At 40.1% G+C, this 18664-nt stretch overlaps 3 protein-coding genes across 5 annotated transcripts in view; 1 reads left to right on the top strand and 2 right to left on the bottom strand.

The window, feature by feature from the left end:
• Positions 1–1606: 1606 nt before the first annotated feature.
• LOC113156792 (ankyrin repeat and SOCS box protein 12-like) lies at positions 1607–3873 on the bottom strand. 2 transcript variants are annotated; one of them, XM_026352123.1, is made up of 3 exons: positions 3809–3873; positions 2228–2998; positions 1607–1894 (listed from the first exon to the last, which is right to left on the bottom strand). In XM_026352123.1, exons 2-3 carry the CDS (start codon positions 2988–2990, stop codon positions 1743–1745), a joined length of 915 nt encoding a protein of 304 aa, XP_026207908.1. In that variant the 5' UTR covers positions 2991–2998; positions 3809–3873; the 3' UTR covers positions 1607–1742. The 2 variants fall into 2 exon arrangements, with proteins under 2 accessions (XP_026207908.1, XP_026207909.1); XM_026352124.1 differs by having other exon boundaries at positions 2228–2995; positions 3809–3859.
• A 983-nt stretch (positions 3874–4856) lies between these two features.
• On the bottom strand, positions 4857–9905 carry LOC113156793 (histone acetyltransferase p300-like). 2 transcript variants are annotated; one of them, XM_026352126.1, is made up of 7 exons: positions 9604–9903; positions 8827–8932; positions 8540–8647; positions 8046–8163; positions 7603–7681; positions 6097–6223; positions 4857–5189 (listed from the first exon to the last, which is right to left on the bottom strand). In XM_026352126.1, exons 1-7 carry the CDS (start codon positions 9662–9664, stop codon positions 5186–5188), a joined length of 603 nt encoding a protein of 200 aa, XP_026207911.1. In that variant the 5' UTR covers positions 9665–9903; the 3' UTR covers positions 4857–5185. The 2 variants fall into 2 exon arrangements, with proteins under 2 accessions (XP_026207911.1, XP_026207912.1); XM_026352127.1 differs by lacking the exon at positions 4857–5189 and having other exon boundaries at positions 6086–6223; positions 7588–7681; positions 9604–9905.
• A 3422-nt stretch (positions 9906–13327) lies between these two features.
• LOC113156607 (polycystin-1-like) overlaps positions 13328–18664 on the top strand; it is a 46363-nt gene continuing 41026 nt past the window's right edge. The window contains exons 1-10 of the mRNA XM_026351842.1: positions 13328–13376; positions 13789–13969; positions 14070–14278; positions 14361–14479; positions 15397–15544; positions 15636–15901; positions 16016–16780; positions 17562–17693; positions 17863–18008; positions 18264–18400. Of these exons, the coding sequence (XP_026207627.1) occupies positions 13328–13376; positions 13789–13969; positions 14070–14278; positions 14361–14479; positions 15397–15544; positions 15636–15901; positions 16016–16780; positions 17562–17693; positions 17863–18008; positions 18264–18400 (2152 nt within the window). The remainder of the gene's footprint in view (positions 13377–13788; positions 13970–14069; positions 14279–14360; positions 14480–15396; positions 15545–15635; positions 15902–16015; positions 16781–17561; positions 17694–17862; positions 18009–18263; positions 18401–18664) is intronic.

Raw genomic sequence — 18664 nt, forward strand, 5'->3', positions numbered from 1 at the left:
AACTAACAGATCTTTAGTCTCAGGATACATTTGATGTCATTTCAGTTCAAGCTTCAACCACTAAACTGTTTCCAGCAGGTGTCCGACTGGAAAGCCTGTGTGCGTCCTGACGTCACGACGTTCGCGCCTGAAGCTGCCATCGTCTCCATGGTGACGGCAGTTACTGATTTTTAGCATTTTCTAATTTTTGGCCCGGGCGCCATCTTTTTCCACTAAACATTCATTCACATTTTGGACATTTCGACGCCCTCAAACCAAAATAGCAGTGTTTTCAAACCAATACACTATTGTTCAGACATTCCCCAACTTTCCCGGGAAATTTAGCCCATTCTCAGTAAAAAATCATCAATTTACACCAAGAAATCGTCGAATAAAAGCAGTTTTGAATAAATCTGTGTTTAACCAACAGGAAATGAACGTGATGTCAACAAGTTCCATTAGTTTTAGAGGTTGACAGAGCTTCCAATAGTTTTAGGAAGAGAAACTGTTGCATTTCTACTAATAAAAGTCGATTTCTTCTTACCTCCACCGTCGAGGTCGAGCCCGAGCAGCAGCTGCTCCCGGCTGAGCAGAGGCCTGCTGAAAACCATCCTGGACCAGTTGGGTTTTCTCACTAGCTCAGTGAAGAAGTCCAAGTGTGTTTGTTTTGTAGCAGTAAGATCAGTAAGATGATCAGTAGATGGCTTTTATTCCAGTAGCTTTGATTCTCCAAGTGTTCGCTTTCCAGATGATCGCTTCCTCAGAGAGACTTTGCAAAAGGTCAACTCAGGTCAGTGTCCAAGTGCAAAGAGAGAGGTCACCAAGGTCTGCACACCTGACGTCACCTCGGTTGGCTCGTCGTTCTGTTTCCATGGTATTTACGCACACGCACGCACGGACGTGCGTTATTTCTTTGTATTAATGTATTATTTTTATTTTATTTTATGTATTTAATCATTTAACTTTTCTCACGACCAAGATGCTTTTCTTGATCCGCTATGTTCATTTTTACCAGGTCCAGACGGCCACTCTCTAAAAATAGAATATATTATCTCACTAAATATAATAATAATAATAATAAATCACCAAACTTTAAGGGAACCAATGTTTTGCGTGTGTAAAGAAGGTATAAAGCCAAGTTAAATGACTTCTAACACTTATACTCACACAGGATAAAGACCAACATTAGCAGTTTTTCCAATAGGTTGAAATTTAGATTAAAACAAAAATTCAATGAAACCCAATCTGGAGTGTAGAAAAGGAGCCGTAATAACGATTAATAATTGTAATTCACTGTAATAGTCACATGCTATTGAGTCAAATTGTGTTCCTTTATCCCTCGACATCTATTTCTTCTCCACTCACTGAACTGATTTGGTTTTGGAAATGAATTCAGAAAAAACACAACTACGTTTCCCAAAGATATTAATGGCTCTGTGTTAGTGAACTCCAACACTTTCAAATATTCAACATCAACCATCAGTGAGGTGGAATTTGGAAAGGACATTTGTTTAGTCGTTCTTCATTGTAAGAATAAACTCCCTGACAATGATCTAGTGTAATTCAAGGGGAGCTGGACCAGAGGAAAGCTTCAGTAGTAAGTTAGGTATTAATAAGGAAACAGAGGTAAACACCACACATTCACACATTTAATCATCTGACTTAATAATCACACAGAACAGCACATGTACAGGCAGAACAATGGCAAAGCTGCTCCACAGTTTGTCAGCTGAAATGAAAATGAATTGACACAACATGCTTAGCTACAGAACAGTGACAGGGACTGACTTATACTGCAAAAAGTTCAGGAGACTTGTTGGGATTTCCAGCTGATCCATACAGTGGATCTTGTTGATCTTCTGGAGGTATCTTCTGACAGCAAGTCGGCACTGTGAGGTCAAGGCCATTGGATTTCCTGGAGACAAAACGAGAAGGAAGAAATGAGCACGTAGGTGACACGAAGCAATTTATAAAACAGACAATGATGTCACTTTGTTTTACCTAACGAGATCTGTCTGAGGCTGCAAACTCTCGTTTCTTTATCTTTGATTGATTTCAAATGTAATAATTTAACACTTCTTCTACCTCCCTAAAGCTATTACCCCAATATAATATCCCAATAATATAATTTCCAGGAAACTAGGATGTACTGATGGACCAATGTTTCATCCTGCTAGCGTGGCAGCATGTAGCCAGGTGACAGAACAGAAAGGAATCATGGATGATCAATCATTAATCATTTGTGCACCTCGCTCCTGCAGCAGCAGCTCCACAGCCTCATTCTGCTTCGTCGACTTCTCAATGATCAGCGTGGGGAGGTAGACGTTTGCGCCGAAGTCGATCAGAAGCTGGATGTACTCCATGCCACAGCCGTGCCTGAGGCACATTTCCAGCACCGTTTTGGGCTGCTTGATAGAACTCAGCAGTTTTGCATCTGTGCAGTTGTAGTCTGGGTCCGCCCCGTAGAGGAGCAGCAGTTTGAAACACTCCATGTGTCCGTAAACTGCAGCCAGGTACAGCGGCCCACTCGACACCCTGGCGCTGGAGGTCCAGAGTGACACTTTGGAGCGGGAGTTCACCTCTGCGCCATGTTTAAGCAGTTCCTTTAATATCTCTACATCACCCTCCCGAGCCGCAGTGAGGACAGGGGAGCAATTATTGGATGTGTCCCCGTTGGGGTTGGCGCCTGCTCGTAGGAGCGTTAAGACACAGTCGAGGTATTTCCCACGAACAGCTGCAAAGAGAGGGGTCTGAGCTTTTACATCCACGCAGTCCACCAGGGCGCCGTGGGCTAGCAGAACCTGCAGACAGCTTAAATGCCCTTTGGAAACTGCAGCATGCAGAGGCGTGCCTGCAATCCCCCAGCCTCCTCTGCAGTTGATGACTTTCTTGTACATTTCCTGGCAAAGCATCTCATCAACAAGTCTGTCATTGTTTTGGAAAACAGCTTGTCTGAGCTGGGAAATCTCACAACAGCTTTCTTCTTCTTCAGGTGTTCTTAAACGGAGCATAGAACCTGCTGGAAAATAACAGAGAAAATCAACTGGACACGTAATATATCACATGTGTAGCAGTGCTTTCAGTTGTGCTACTTCAAACCCTACAACACAAACAGCAACACATAGTTTAACCTGAACAATATAGAACTCAGCATTTCACTGAGGCTTAAAAGCTGCTTCAACATTTTGTCACATGTTATAAAATATATTATAATACATATGTAAACAACGTAAGTAAATGTTAAAGCTGCAACAGCACTGTGTTAAACCTCTATCCTCAACATTTCATGTTATGACTGATCTGACAAACTAAGCTCACTCATTTCACCAAACTCCTATCAAAATACATGTAAATTTAAGGTTTAAATGGCTACTGGCTTAAGTAATCTCGTGATTAATAAGCACCTTTGCATGCCTTACAATAAATAGCATCTTCTGTAAAAATCGGCATGAAAACAATCAATAAAATGTCACATGATCAAATGAAACCTTTCATTCAACCACCACACCAGAAGAACGTTGAAGTTATGAAGGAGTAGGTTGGGGTACCTTAATAAAGAGTATTAAACTGCTTCTGGGTGTAAAGTTAATGAACGAAACATGTTGTATACATAGCGTTACAGTAATGTTAGCTATTTACACCACTTACAGCATTCATGTTACAGTACCGTCACAACAGACGCTCTCTCAACAAGGAGGATTCAGACAAAACATTCACTTCCAGTTAAACTACAAATTTGCACATCTAGCATTTAACAGATTGTATTTAGACTGTGTCAACACATGGAAGCTATTCTGTTGTGTTTTCTTCATTTTTGATATTAGCCTACCTAGGATGTTTCACAGCCAGCTGCTGTCCTCATCTTCCTGTTCTTTCTTCTTCGTCGTATTTGTGTCGTTGGCCACATTCACTCTATGTCGCAATTCTGCCCCCTACAGTTTGTAAATGTTGTAGCAAGAAGGAGCTTTGAACTTCTTGGTCTGTTCCATTAACACTCTTGTAAATGTATTTGTAAAATAAGCAAAAATCATAGTGTTCAAGTGATAACTGTACCCGTGTCGGCCTTTTGTCACACTACTCTTTTATAAGCAATAGTAAAATTGCAAGAACATTTTAATAATAATAATTAAATCACCAAACCTTAAGGGAACCAATGTTTTGCGTGTAAACAGAAGGTATAAAGCAAAGTGAAATGACTTCTAACACTTATACTCACACAGGATAAAGACCAAATATTAGTGGTTTTTCCAATAGGTTGAAATTTAGATTAAATCAAATAATCAATAAAACGCTATCTGGAGTGTAGAAAAGGAGCCGTAATAATAAGTAATAATTCTAATTCACTGGACTAGTCACATGCTATTGAGTCAAATGGACATTTGTTACTCTTATTTTACCAAAATGTAAAGAACAAAATAACTCGTGGACTTAGGTACACATATTTATATGAAGCGTTAATCACCTTGTTTATGTATTTAAAAATGTGTCTTTTATGTTTATTACTCATTGTCTTTACTTTGAAACAGCTCATAATTACAGATAGGAGTGTATCAGCATGAATCTGAATCTGCTGTAACTATCCTAACCAGACTCAGGAGGTAATTTCTCAGTTTAGACTGACATATTCTCACTGTGACACACTTTTAACCAACATTTTACACTACGTTTATGCACCCTGACAATGATCGGGGTGCATAGCAGAAGCAAACTGCTGTTATGAAAGAAGTACAGTGCATCCAGAAAGTATTCACAGAGCTTAACTTTTTCCATATTTTGTTATGTTACAGCCTTATTCCAAAATAAATGTATTTATTTTTTATTTACTCTTTTCCTCAACATTCTACAAACAATATCCCACAATGACAACGTGAAAGAAGTTTGTTTGAATCTTTGCTAATTTATTAAAAATAATAAATAAATAAAAATCACATGTACATGTGCACAGTCTTTGTCATGACTCTTAAAATTTTACTATGGTGAACCCTGTTTCCACTGATCATACTCGAGATGTTTCTACAACAGTTAACAGTACAGGTCAGAATCCAAATCCAAGGAATTGTCTGTAGACCACAAAGACAGGATTGTATCGAGGCACAGATCTGGGGAAGGGTACAGAAGCAGCACTGAAGGTCCCAACGAGCACAGTGGTCTCCATCTTCTGTAAATGGAAGACATTTAGAACCAGCAGGTCTCTTTCTAGAGCGGGCTACCTGAGCAATTGAGAGAGAAGGGCCTTAGTCAGGGAGGTGAACCTGATGGTCACTATGAAAGAACATTTCTCTGTGGACAGAGGACAACCTTCCAGAAGAACAACCATATCTGCAGCACTCCAGATTGGCTAGACGGAAACACTCAGTAAAAAGCACAAAGGTCCACCTGAAGTTTTTCAAAAGGCACCTGAATGTCTCTCAGACAATGAGAAACAAAATTCTCTGGTCTGATAAAACAAAGATTGAACTCTTTGGCCTGAATGTCAAGCATTGTGCCTAGATATAACCAGGCACTGCTCAGCATCTGGACAATACCATCTCTTCAGTAAAGCGTGGTGGTGGCAGCATTGTACTTTGTGAAGGTTTTTCAGCAGCATGAACTGAGAGGCTAGTCAGGTGATGGTATATCTTTTAACAGAGCAATACCCCTAAGCACACAGCTAAGATAACAAAGGACAGGACAACTCTGTGAATGTCCTTTAGTGGTCCAGTCAGAGCCCAGACTTGAACCCAACTGATCATCTCTGGAGAGATCTTAAAATGTCTGTGCACTGAATATCCGCATCCAACCTGACAGAGCTTGAGAGGTCCTGCAAAGAAAAATGGAAATACTGCCCAAAAATAGCTGTGCTAAGCTTTTAGCATCATACTCAAAAAAACTTGAGGCTGTAATGGTGCTAAAGGTGTTTCAACAAAGTATTGAGGAAAAGCTTTGAAAACTTTTTAAAATATGATTTTAATAAGGAAACAGAGGTAAACACCACACATTCACACATTTAATCATCTGACTTAATAATCACACAGAACAGCACATGTACAGGCAGAACAATGGCAAAGCTGCTCCACAGTTTGCACATGTCAACAATTCAGCAACATGCTTAGCTACAGAACAGTGACAGGGACTCACTTATATTGCAAAAAATGAATGAGACTTGTTGGGATTTCCAGCTGATCAATACAGTGGCTCTTGTTGATCTTCTGGAGGTATCTTCTGATAGCAAGTCGGCACTGTGAGGTCAAGGCCATTGGATTTCCTGGAGACACAGATACAACGAGAAGGAAAAATGAGCATGTAGGTGACACAAAGCAATTTAAAAAACCAGACAATGATGTCACTTTGTCCCATTGTTTTACCTAACGAGATCTGTCTGAGGCTGCAAGGTCTCGTTTCTTTATCTTTGATTGATTCCAAATGTAACAATTTAACAATAATTATCACATTATATCATCATTTCCAGGAAGCTTGAATGTATCAAAATGTAATTAACTTAATCTATGGCCCAAAGTACCAACCTGCCACCATGTACTGACAGAACCGTGGAATCGTGGATAATTCATAATTTTCAAGATTCAAAAACTATTTTAATCACAGAGTGAAATAGTTTCGCCTTGTTACAGTTGCTCTCACTTCAGACAGAGAGAAACGGAACCACAACCAGAAAAGATCCACACCAATAAAATAAAAATATAAAATAACATAAATGCAAAAAATTCAAACAGAATATGTAAAGATGGATGAAAATATGTCAATTATAACAGTCCAGGGTGGAATTACATCATGTACAACACCTCCCCAGGAAGGCGTCCCCAGGACATTTGAAACAGATGCCTAACCCACCTCAGCTGGCTCCTCTTGATGTAGAGGAGCAGCGACTCTACTCTGAGCTCCACCCGGGTGACTGAGATACTAGTGGCCAAAATAAGTTCTATGTCCTGGTTAAATCCTTTATGCCGGCCATCCTCAGTATGATCAACTGATCCTGGGTATAAACAAAGGAGCTGGCTCTAAGGTAATGGAGCTGCTGCTGTGCCTATGTCGGATAAATAAAAGTACGATCAAAAAGCAAAAACAGGGAAAAAAACTCTCTCGAACATTATGGTTTGAGAAGGTATAATTTAATTTCCGAAGTAGTTACTTAAATACATTAAGAAAATTAAAGAAAAAAAGGGAAAAGACATCAAAGGAAGGGAGCAACTGCAACTGGCGCTGCATGTCTTGCGTCTGCACATAAGTGTTTGATCAGTAAAATGCAGTTCAAGCAAACCAGTGACACGGCACTGACACAAACTAATCTATGAGACCCAACATAACAAAATTAACTGTAAGAAAATACAGGACAAGGTGTGCACTGCAAAAGCAAAGAATCAAATTAACATTAACTCTTATTTCCAACTGGCTGTTTACCAAAACAATTCAATACAACAAGCTACAGGCACATCTGACATCCACTAGTGCTGAGATAGCTTTTGGCCTGATTGCTGAGATTGTTTATAGTTTTTATGATTGTACCCTACAAGTTGGAAATTGACTTAACTGATCTCTAATTCTTTCATAATAAATAGTTATTATTCACATGGATGTGCAATCCAAAACATTAGGTTACTCATGTCTACATACAGTGTGTACACTCACTTCGCCGGATCCTCCTCATTTCCTCCAGCTCTTTCTGGATCTTATAGATCTTCTCTGCCAGCAGGTGATAGTACTCATCCTTTCAAAGAAGGGTTAAAAAATGAGGGGTTAAATATCCCAAAGGAAACAGACATTCAAATTTCGAAAGGAGAGGAGTATAAGAAAAACAACAGTGCTCCTCAAAGAGCTCCTATTTTCAAATCAAATCACATTTTATTTTTATAATCCAATTCCCAATTTAGTTTAAATGGGCTTTTACAATCTGCACAACAACATCATCCTCTACTTCATTACATTATACAGACAGATCATAAAATGGCACGTGAGCTGGGATATGTTTGGCTTTTGAAAACTATATAACTATAACAGAGACTTCCCAGCTGGTTATGGTAGCAAAATGACAAATGTTTACCCTCCTTTTGTTCTAAAAGATAGCAACTTACTCTACTGTTGGCTGACTCATACATGTCTCCCTCAACTTTTCTGGCATAGGCCACCAGGTTCTTCATTCGAGGGTCCTCAAGGGCAGCAGGATCTGGAGTTGGAAAGATGGCCTGAACACTGTGGTTGGGAGCACAGGGAGGTTAAGCAAAAGAAGGAGGATTTGTGGAAGGAGGTAAAAAAAATATGCAGCTGGTAACCCCTGTCTGAAAGTATTGCTTAAATACTGAGGGAGCTTTTTAGTGTGTATAAGAGGCTTAACCCAGGGTGTGCATGGTGTGTCTTTGAAAAGTGCCAGCACCTAGTCACTGGCCTAGTCCCTAGTGTTTATAGTGGTTAAACTAACCTTACAATCTTAAATATCTTGTTAAAGTCTAAATATAGAACTATCACCAGTGATTTGCTCACATTACTGGCATTATGTGTGAGGGCACAAAAGAATGTGTGAGTTTACACTTAACTACATTTCACATTTAAGTTGCTGTTTAATACTTACAGTTTGTGTACCAAGTGGTTTCGTAGGTCTTGCGTGACATGCTCATGCCAGCTCTTCCTCGGCGGAGCTGAGGGCAGGGAGCCAACCCCACCGGCATCATTCATCAGACTAGAAGAGATAGGGAAGACATCACTGTAATGATTAGTTTTAAAAAAACAAAATAACAAAAAAAACATAGGTGCGGCCTGGTCTGATGTAGAACTGAGTAAAATGCTGCAATGATCGTCATTTCTTACTGTTAAGGTACCCACTAAAGGACATGTTATGATATGTATGCATATGCTTACCCTTGATAGTTCGCATTTAGATGCATTACGCCATATGGCAACAGGTTGGACTGCTGGTTCTGAGATGGAGCTCCCACACCCTCATTAACCCCCACTGGATTTTCACCTATTTACGGAGAGAACAGAACTCATGAGTTTGCATTTTTAGATCAGTGTTTCTTGTAACCGTATAATTCACTCACACTATATTTTACAACATAGTCATTTTTCAATGTATTAAATTTGGACAAAGAGTGACTATTCGAAGTGACAATTATATAAACCGCAGTTCTAGTCACAGCCTTTACCTAAAGATAAACTAAATGTAAAAAATTAAACTTATAAGCAGCAAAATTGCTTTTCAAGTGTACAAGTGAAGATCTAAAACCCTCTTCATGGTAGTGTCACTAATATTCACCCCCTTCATGTCAGTATTTCAATCACAGCCTGGAGTCTGTGTGGATCAACTAACTTCTTAAAACAAGTGTATCAGGAAAATGACCACTTGAAAAGAAATCATTGAAAAAATATATCGACTGAAAATGGCAGAAACCAACTTTGGGAAAAGTATATTTGATTTTTATCTGGCCCATGTCTCATTCACCAACATAGAGTTATGTCGTCCATCTTTATATAAAGTCCGACACACACTCACTACTAGCACACTGACATTAGCAAGCTACTGTACGACAACAACAGAAGAGACGTCCGGCGTCTTATTTCTCTTTCAACTCAACAGAAGACGCAAACAAATAACAAAGTCCACCGTAATAAATGATATTATGACATATTACTTACCATTTCCATCGCGGGTGGATGAGACTTCAGCCCTGTTGCCTGAACGCGGCCCAGAGTCCATATTTTCTTTAAATAAAAAAAAAAAGTATGAAGTTTTCACAATTGCAGACGTGTTCACTCCTTTACAAGTTCATTCCCTTTCGTGTCCAAGATTGCGACTTTCCCCCCTCCTATTTGTCTGCTAAGGGCGTTTTAACACCTTATCTCGGTCGCTTTGACCGGATCAGTGGAGGACTTTGTGAACTTGAACTTTTTCCACTTTCGTTTCTTTTTATTAAGAAAAATCCAACTGTATCAAAATGCGTCACATCAATCACGTGATGACGTCCTCTCCGCTTATTGGTCAGATGTGGCTGCTGCACCGGAAGACGGTGAAGGGACTTCACTGGGAATGTTGACGTCATTAAAGCTGGTGTCTGCAGGGCTTCACCTCCTCACGTTTCCCCGTTTGTCCGCCTTTAATTGTAAATCTACAATTGTTACATTATTTTATATTTGTTGACATGTCATTATTATTTATATGCATGGGCTGAACTTCTGGAGATGACTTTTACATTTTAGTTGAATAAAAACAATGATATAGTAATAACTATAAAGTAGGCCTACATTCTGAAATGGGGCTAAAGATGAGGTAAAGAGCATTAGGAGATTTTATTGAAAAATGTATTTGTTCAAGTGATTTAGGACTTAAACAGTTTCTTTTACTTCTTGCTTTGGAGAATGTTCTCTCACCACCAACCACGCCTTGAAGGAAGAATATAGTTGGGTGCTTATTTTAGAATAAGCATGTCTGTGAAAATGGTGGACCCCCGTTGCCATCGTAGACTCCATTATTGGAGGCCGTCTGCAGCTGGTGTACACAGACCAAAGTGATGCCTCTGAGAATGTCACAATGTCTTATTTGGTGGTTATTTGGTGCAACATGTGGAGTCCCCACCCAGCAGGGTGGGTCATGCCATCAAAGCACCTGGTAGGTCTCACATTTAGTTTATCAATGCATATGATTGGCAGCATGAAATCTAGATATAAAGACACAGAAAAATAATACTGGCAAGGAAATACAATAAATTGAACCAAGCGTGATTTATGTGGATGAAAACATACTCCCTTGATCTGTTACCCTTCAGGGATCAAAGGTTTAGCCAAAGTCCTGCCTTGACAGGACAGTGAGAAACCAGATTGTTGGGTTTGACCTACACCAGCTTGACTGGTGTCATATGGTGGTGGAAGAGTTCTGAAAACACAAGCAGAGATCATAATAAGTATAACTACATTTATTTTTGCTGCTTTGTAATCCAGACAAATCAGGAAGCACGGAACAATAAATCCAAGCCCTTTGTGCATGGGAAAAAGAATATGTTCAGTCTGAGATGTGCATATGGAGTCTTGTATTGTTCTGTTACATTATAGTGTCTATTTCTTAGGTAAAGGTTGTCATGCATCATCTCTTGTTTTTCTTTTGACACAAAAGAAGTATGCAAAGCAGAGGCTGTCTGATGAGCATCCCAAGGTCAATAGCACTGACAGTCCCTGAGGGCTGGTAGAGTACAGTCTACCTCCTAAAGTGCCACTTATCCAGCCAAAGAGTGAGCCAGTGGCGCAGGAAAGTAAGTGGACAATTGTTGTAAACATGTTTCACTTTTTGCATTCCTGTGAAGCACTTGTTGTTACTTGAGATTTCTGTGTCTGTAGTTTTTGCAGTGCAGGTAAAAGTGGAGAAGGAGACCCCCATTGATCCTCCAGTCCTCAACAAGTCTGTCTGGGAGGAATCAAACAGGAGGAGCAAGAGGAGCAGAATAAGTCAGGACTGCATTAGGTGCTAGAGCAACAAGACTGGGGAAAGTGAAGGTAGAGGTGAAGAGCAGGATCATTAGAAGAGAGCTTTGTTGGCAAAAGCAACATAACACAGAGTGAAGATAATGAAACAGAACGGGACCAAGAGGAGGAGAGCCGAGCAAATTTCTGCACCTCACTCCAGCAGCAGCAGCTCTGCAGCGTTGTTCTGCTCTGGAGAACAGCTTGTTGGGAAATTGCTGGAAATCGGAACAGCTTTCTTTCTCTCCAGAGGTCCTTAGAGGGAGCATAGAACCTGATGGAAAGTGTGGAAAAAAACAGAGAAAATCAACTGGACACATAATATATCACATGTGTACCAGTGCTTTCAGTTGTGCTGCTTCAAACCCTACAACACAAACAGCAACACATAGTTTAACCTGAACAATATAGAACTCAGCATTTCACTGAGGCTTAAAAGCTGCTTCAACATTTTCATGTTGCTGCAACAGCAGCTGTGTTAAACTGTATCCCCAACTCTTCATGTTACAATTGATCTGAGAAGCTAACTCCTTTAACCAAACTCCTATTAAAATAAATGCAAATTTAAGGTTAATAAGAACCCTTTCTTGCTTGTGAATAAATAGCGTCTTCTGTAAAAATCGGCATGCAAACAATATAAATGTCACATGATCGAATGAAACCTTCATTCTAACCACCGCACTAGAAGATCGTTGAACTTATGAAGAAGGAAGGCTGGGTACCTTAATAAAGAGTATTAAACTGCTTCTGGGTGTAAAGTTACTGAATGAAACATGTTGTATACATAGATTTACAGTAATGTTAGCTATTTACACCACTTACAGCATTCATGTTACAGTACCGTCACAACACACACTCCCTCAACAAGGAGGATTCAGACAAAACATTCACTTCCAGTTAAACTACAAATTTGACATTGCACATCTTGCATTGACTGTGACAACACACAGAGGCTATTCTGTTGTATTCATTTCTTTATTTTAATTATAAAAGTTTAATTATTTTATTTTAAATTATTGAAATAATGAAACAATGATTAAATTTGTGACTTCAGTGCCAAACATGATCATGCTAAAATAAACCTTTTGCTGAATCTTCCCCTTCATTTTGGGGAAAAAGGGGATTTATTTCTCTTACAAAGACAAATACAACTGTATCCATAGCAATAGACTGACAATACTCAGCTATGGCCGCCTTATCACTGCCCTCAACTTTATCTGTTGCCCCTCCAGGCAACACAGATGGCATCCTTTCTTTTAAAACTGGTTGTATGCATGTACGTCAGAGCCTTTGTTTGGTCAGTGATGAGGACAACGGGCTGCGAGAACAATGCAGAAACTCCTACAAACTAAAAGAAGGTTTTGGAAACATAAAATGAGATACTGATCCATCTAAATTCCAGTAGTAGGTAAAAAGTATGTATGCAATCACTGGGAACAACATGCAAGAGAATCTAATGTCTTTGACTTAGCTGCATCCTGTCTCAGTGAGTCTATTGAGATTCAGGAGTTTTACAACATGGTAAAGAGTGGAGCGGGGCTCCTCTGTCCACTCTGCTCTTTAGTTGTTGCTGAGAGACAAAGTAGAAGTCACCCAGGCGCTCACAGGGAGAGTGGAGAGGCCTTTACAATTACAATGCCACCATAACTCACAGTGTGTCTGCAGGAGGAGGGGAGAGGGTGTTACTGAAGGAAGGGAGGTGGATTGAAGATGCACGAATGAAAAGTAGACAAAATGTTTAACTTGTACAAGGACACAGAGGATGAGGGGAAGAGCTTGTGGCACTGACAAGAAAAAGATGAGCATCTGTGGGTTTGATGCAGCGATCGGGTCGTGTACTTATTCCTCAGATGCTCCTGTTGTGATCAGTCACCTATTCTGAGGAGAATATGGTTTGCTCTGCAACACGATGGACGCACTCTGGATTCTTTGTGCGCTGCTGATTCTTGCAGCTGGAGGTGAGAAGATTTGTTTTATACTGAATAATTAAAAAATGGAAACGTGATGTTTTTCTTACACATTTCAGCTTAGAGAAAAGAAATCAAACAGGACACTCTACATGATTTAACAAATCACTGCAGTATATTTATACATAATATGTCCTTTTTTTAATTCATCTTAACAGGCTATTTTTTTCTTCTGTTGGCCCTTTTAAGCATCTTCTGCTCAATTATTGAAAACTGACACTGAATCAATTTTCACAGGTGAAAAACACAACAACATTATGATTCTGCTCATATCACAAAGTTGCAGTTAGGCTAATTTATACTGATGCTGATGTGATTACTGATATTGATTGTTATATGCAGCTTTGGTTGGGGAATGACTCCTCCAGGATGCTGTCAGCTCACTGTGATCGTTTCTCTCCAGAGAACATTCCCTGTCCAGAAGGTGCCCGGATCCACCTGTCCAGCCTGCGATGTTACTGGCTTTCTGAGACGACATCTTCATGGTCTGAGGCCCAGGATTCCTGCAGAGAGACACATGGGGGAGATCTGGCAACTGCCAACAGCCTGGAGCTGGAAAACTTCATGCACTACTCTTTTCCAGTGTGAGACCCAAGAACAGCAGTCTTTAATATTTTCATACTAATATATATATATATGTTATATTGACTTGTAAACACTTTTCCCATTTGTTTCTGCATTTAGGGAAACCACTGTGTGGGTATGGCTGAAGGGATCGAAGGAAGCAGGGTCTGATCGGGCTGGGATTGTGGAGCCATCAAGTCCTGTTTGGTGGACTGGACTCAGTGAAAGTGCTGGGGGGTGTTCTCAGATGGCTTTAGGGACATTTGCACAGTGGAGGAGAGCACAATGTGCTGCACAACATCGCTTCCTCTGTGAGAAAGAGCTCACTGGTAAGATTTCCTGTTTCACTGCAGCATAGTTACGTGAATATGTTAAACATGCAGTGATTTTGGTTGATTCCTCCTCTTGCAGATGTTTTACCACCTGTAGACAGTTACCTGACTGGACTGGTAGTAATGAGCGGGGTGTATGCTCAGAGTCACATCCCCCTCCTCCTCAGTGTCCCACACACTGGACAGGACCCAGTGGAGGTGAGTCAAATATTACAGAGTCCTGCAAGAGGATTTTTGAACAAAATCAGGTTGTTGCTTTGTTGGTAATTAAACTTTTTTAAATAAAAAGTAGGAAAATCCTACTTACTTCACATATTCAAATCAAAAAACTAGAATGAACTGCTAGTGTTAAATAGTTAGCAAAGCCATAAACAATGGGTCTAAAGATACAGAATTACAAGCTAAATGAAAGGAAACTGATCAAAGCACAGCAGGTAACTTTGGTGAAGTTGAAATAGCTCAAACTAATAGATATGCAGTTCACATAGTAATTAGAATTCAATAAATGGATAAAAGTAATAGCTTGAGCAATTTAGCAACTGGCTAACTGCTAAAGCTACTGGATAAAGCGCAGCATGGCTGTGATGCGGTTGAAGATGTCACAGCCGTGCTGATATTAAATACAACACTGTGGTATTGCTTTTATTCATTTGTTCTTGAAACACAATTTATTAGTTGACAGTTAAGTGACTACAGATTAAGATTTTTTGTGTTTCTCTGTTTGTTTGTTTAATCAGTTATTCTGCTCCGCCAACACAAATAGTCCTTCAACTTCAGTGTTGCTAAGCAACATGTTAGCGTTAGCTTACTTTACGTTAGAGAGCACGCTAGCTGTTAGCCGTGTGTCAGTATACAGGAATCTATCGACAGATGCTGCCGGGTACCGACTGACAGTGTAATCAAAAGTTATTACATATACTTGTACTCTTGTCCGCCTCTTGTCTATTTACTTGGTTGGATCGTACTGTTGTATAATCACTAGTAAAATGGATGGAGTTTGTTTTCCTACTTACAGGAACGCTCATTCACTTAAACATATGTTTTCACTGTGTATTCCCTGTTAATCTTTCGTGCTTTGTACTGATGTGTTTATTTTATGTTTTTAACACCCACAGTTGCAGTTGTTCCCTGGCTTGTGGTTCAGTCATGCAGGTCAGTTGGTTACAGTGGAGCTGGTGGTCAGTCCTAACCCACTGCCCTCTCTGGCCCGTGTTCAGATCCTCCGACCCTACTGTGACCCCAACCTCCACCTGGTACCTCCAGGTACTGCACATAATTACTATATTATTACTAAATATTACTTTGTGCATTACTCTTTAAAATTCTAATTAATTATCTCCTTTTTGATCACCAGGTTGCAGCTCTCTACATAATCCATTTAGCTGTTGTTCAGCGGTACCACTGTGTAACACTACAGGGGGCTGCAGCATTGGCCAGTATTGGTGCCATTTGTTGGATGCCTGTGTGCCCACCACCAGTCCCTGCAGCCCCTATGACCCTGCAGCAGGGGTCCGGGGCTTTGCTTTACCTCCCAGGTACCCCGAGATACCGCCTTTCTACCACATGGTGGCAGACCTGCCCATGAGAATAAACCCTAGCTCTGAACTGAAAACTATGAGTGTGAGTTTGTTGCACCCTGTCACCCTTTTCTGTAGTCATTATTCTGTCACACTATGCAAGTTGTGCAAGTTATAGTACTTATAGTCAGAATAATACAGTTTCCTTCTGCAATAGCTTATTCTTCCAGATCAAGGAGTCATGGTGTACCCTGATGATATTGTGGCCATACAACACACTCGTAACTCTGGAACCTTCCTACATTGCCTCAAGAGTGCATCCTCTATAATCTCCCCATGGAGTCAAAGTTACCTGTCCCTTAGAGGGGCAGAGTGGAAAGGCTGGTGGAATAGTGGTCATATTTCACTGGCCCAAGAAGGCCAATGGGTTGATGGGGTGGTGTGTGATCTAAGGATGCTCTATGTGGACAATCTTCACAGAGGTACTGAGCTTGAAGATATCTTTGGCTTCACCCATACAATGGCAACCACAGCTCCTGATGTTGGACCCCTGACTACAGACCCTACCTTAAGTCTGAGAACTAACTTTGAACTGAATGTCATCCATCCCCTGCCAGATGAAAAGAACCAGATTCATGTCCTAATCAATGTCCCAACAGTCATCGTGATAAAGGTCCTGTCTGGAGAGAAGGCCAAAAGCTCATGGTCAGCCCCAGTTCTAAGGACTGGAGTTCCCTTTCTTCCATCTTGCCCTGAAGAGGTGCCGCAGCCCTGGCCTGGATGTAAGGGACAGTTCCATGAAGCTTGGTTCTCCTCTGTGACTCTTTTGTTGACCTCAGTGGGGGTTCAGACAATGAACATCAGTGCAATGGATGCAATGAGCTCAGAGAGTGTGAGTGTGAAAGTTTGTGGCTATGAGGCAGTGTCAGGGCTTAGTGTTGACCCACATGGCCCTCTGAGGATGCTTGTAGACATGTCACAGGTGAGAATGCAAAAGTGTAACAATTGCATTGTGCATATTTGACTAAATATTTGTATCAGGAATGCTAGTGGCATGGCTAAAGAGATGGAAATGTCGGCCAGTTCCTCCTCCTTTTAGCCTCAAATATCTCGATAGCTATTCAACAGGTTCATATTACGTTTTACACATATATTCATGGTCCCTAGCAGATGAATCCTAATGGTTTGTTGGTGGTTTCCTGACATTTCATCTAATACCTCCAGCAAGGAGAAATGTATAATTTATCATGTAGAATATATATATATATTGTAAATGCATTAACACAGATTCCAGTACAGAGATTTATGGTAAATTAGTTTGTGGATTCTCTGCCTATAGCTGTAGTGGTACACAGTTAAAACTTGCTTTTTCTTGTCTTGAGAAATTTGACTGAATTACTGTGAGATTGGGTACAAACATTCATGATCCACACAGGGTAATTAATTACTCCCATATGTTTCTTCACATTTAAATACCTACAAAACTGACATTATCATCAGCTTTGGTTGCATAGTAATGTTCTGAAGAAAGATGGTGAACATAGTAAATACCAGAATATTGCCATTGCCATTCTAGTACGGTGAATGGTGATGTTACTTTTTAGTAAGTGCTCATATCTTTAGACTTGCTAGTTTCGTTGTAGTAGTCCCATTGACATTTTTTCAATGAATCTGGACATGGAAAACTTCATTTGTGAAAGGGCACTCAAGTTTTATGACATATTCTCTAACATTGATATCTTTGTTGTGTTTCCATACTGTAGTCATTCACAGCCAAAGTGGAAAGTGGTTCATCAGTAAAACTCACATGGGTCATTGACAACCTGGATAAGTTTGCATATGAAGGGGAAACTTACAGTGTACTGTTCAAGAAACCAGCTGAGTATAAGCTCACGGTAAGAAACATTACAATATTGTCTTTATCATTTAAGACAGTGATGCAATACATGTTTTATACTCAAATTCAATGTTCCTTTGTTACTGGGTTTACATTATGTTTGATTGTTATTCCACAATCTTTAAACCTTCTGCTAGGTAACAGCATCTAACCCTGTGAGCTCCCAGAGTCAGGAAATCCTCCTAACTGCTGATGAAATGATCCCACTGTCTCAGCCAGAATTCCTGTTTGTCAAGGAGGTCATAGCAATAAATGTTAAACACCTCTACCACCTCAGGATCAAAGTAGATATATCCTTGCCTGTCACCTTCAGGTAAAAACCTGCATTTTTTCTTAGAAATTACTCCCCAGAAAAGACTTCAGTTAAACTTGCAGTACATTGGAAATGTTGCCCATGAAAACATACATGTTCTCAGCTGTGCTGACATAGCTGCTATGGGGTTTTCTAATGAAGTAGATAAAGTTGCATTAGCCAACACAAATATTTGCTTGTAATGGGGACTCTTTTTACCCGATGAGTTTTGTTTGGTTATTCTAAAATTTAATTTGGTGTACTCCTGTCCTATAGGTGGGATTTTGGGGATGGCTGTGGCAAGATAATCCACACCCACTCAGCTCCATATCAGACCATGGCAGGACTTATGGAGAGAAAAATTAAACACGTGTATGTCCATGACTCAGTGAATTATACTTATTCCATTCCAGGTAAATAAACACACTAACTACTAAACAATCAAATCATAAAAAGAAAATTCTGCATTTTCACTTCACTGTGTCAAGGGTTCCAGCATCTTTCAGTATTTGAAAGAGCCTACAACTTCACTGCTCTTATCATTTTTAATCAAATAACATCTGATAAACCCAATGTCAACTACCCACACAGCACCAAAGAAAAGTGTCAGCAACTAGCTGGTTAACATAGTGCAGCATTTAAGTATCACATATTCTCAAGAAGGAAATGGTTAAGCC

Source organism: Anabas testudineus, chromosome 19 (assembly GCF_900324465.2).
Source record: "Anabas testudineus chromosome 19, fAnaTes1.2, whole genome shotgun sequence".
NCBI lineage: Eukaryota > Metazoa > Chordata > Actinopteri > Anabantiformes > Anabantidae > Anabas > Anabas testudineus.

Bases quoted from the DNA above. Each gene is read 5' to 3' on its own strand.
- LOC113156792 (XM_026352123.1), bottom strand. From the start codon at position 2,990: ATGCTCCGTTTAAGAACACCTGAAGAAGAAGAAAGCTGTTGTGAGATT. The intron at 1,895-2,227 runs GTGCACAAATGA...TTTTGTCTCCAG, and splicing joins GCTGCTGCTGCAGGAGCGAG to GAAATCCAATGGCCTTGACC.
- LOC113156793 (XM_026352126.1), bottom strand. From the start codon at position 9,664: ATGGACTCTGGGCCGCGTTCAGGCAACAGGGCTGAAGTCTCATCCACC. The intron at 8,933-9,603 runs GTAAGTAATATG...CTCCGTAAATAG, and splicing joins ATCCACCCGCGATGGAAATG to GTGAAAATCCAGTGGGGGTT. The intron at 8,164-8,539 runs GTAAGTATTAAA...TCCCAACCACAG, and splicing joins AACCACTTGGTACACAAACT to TGTTCAGGCCATCTTTCCAA.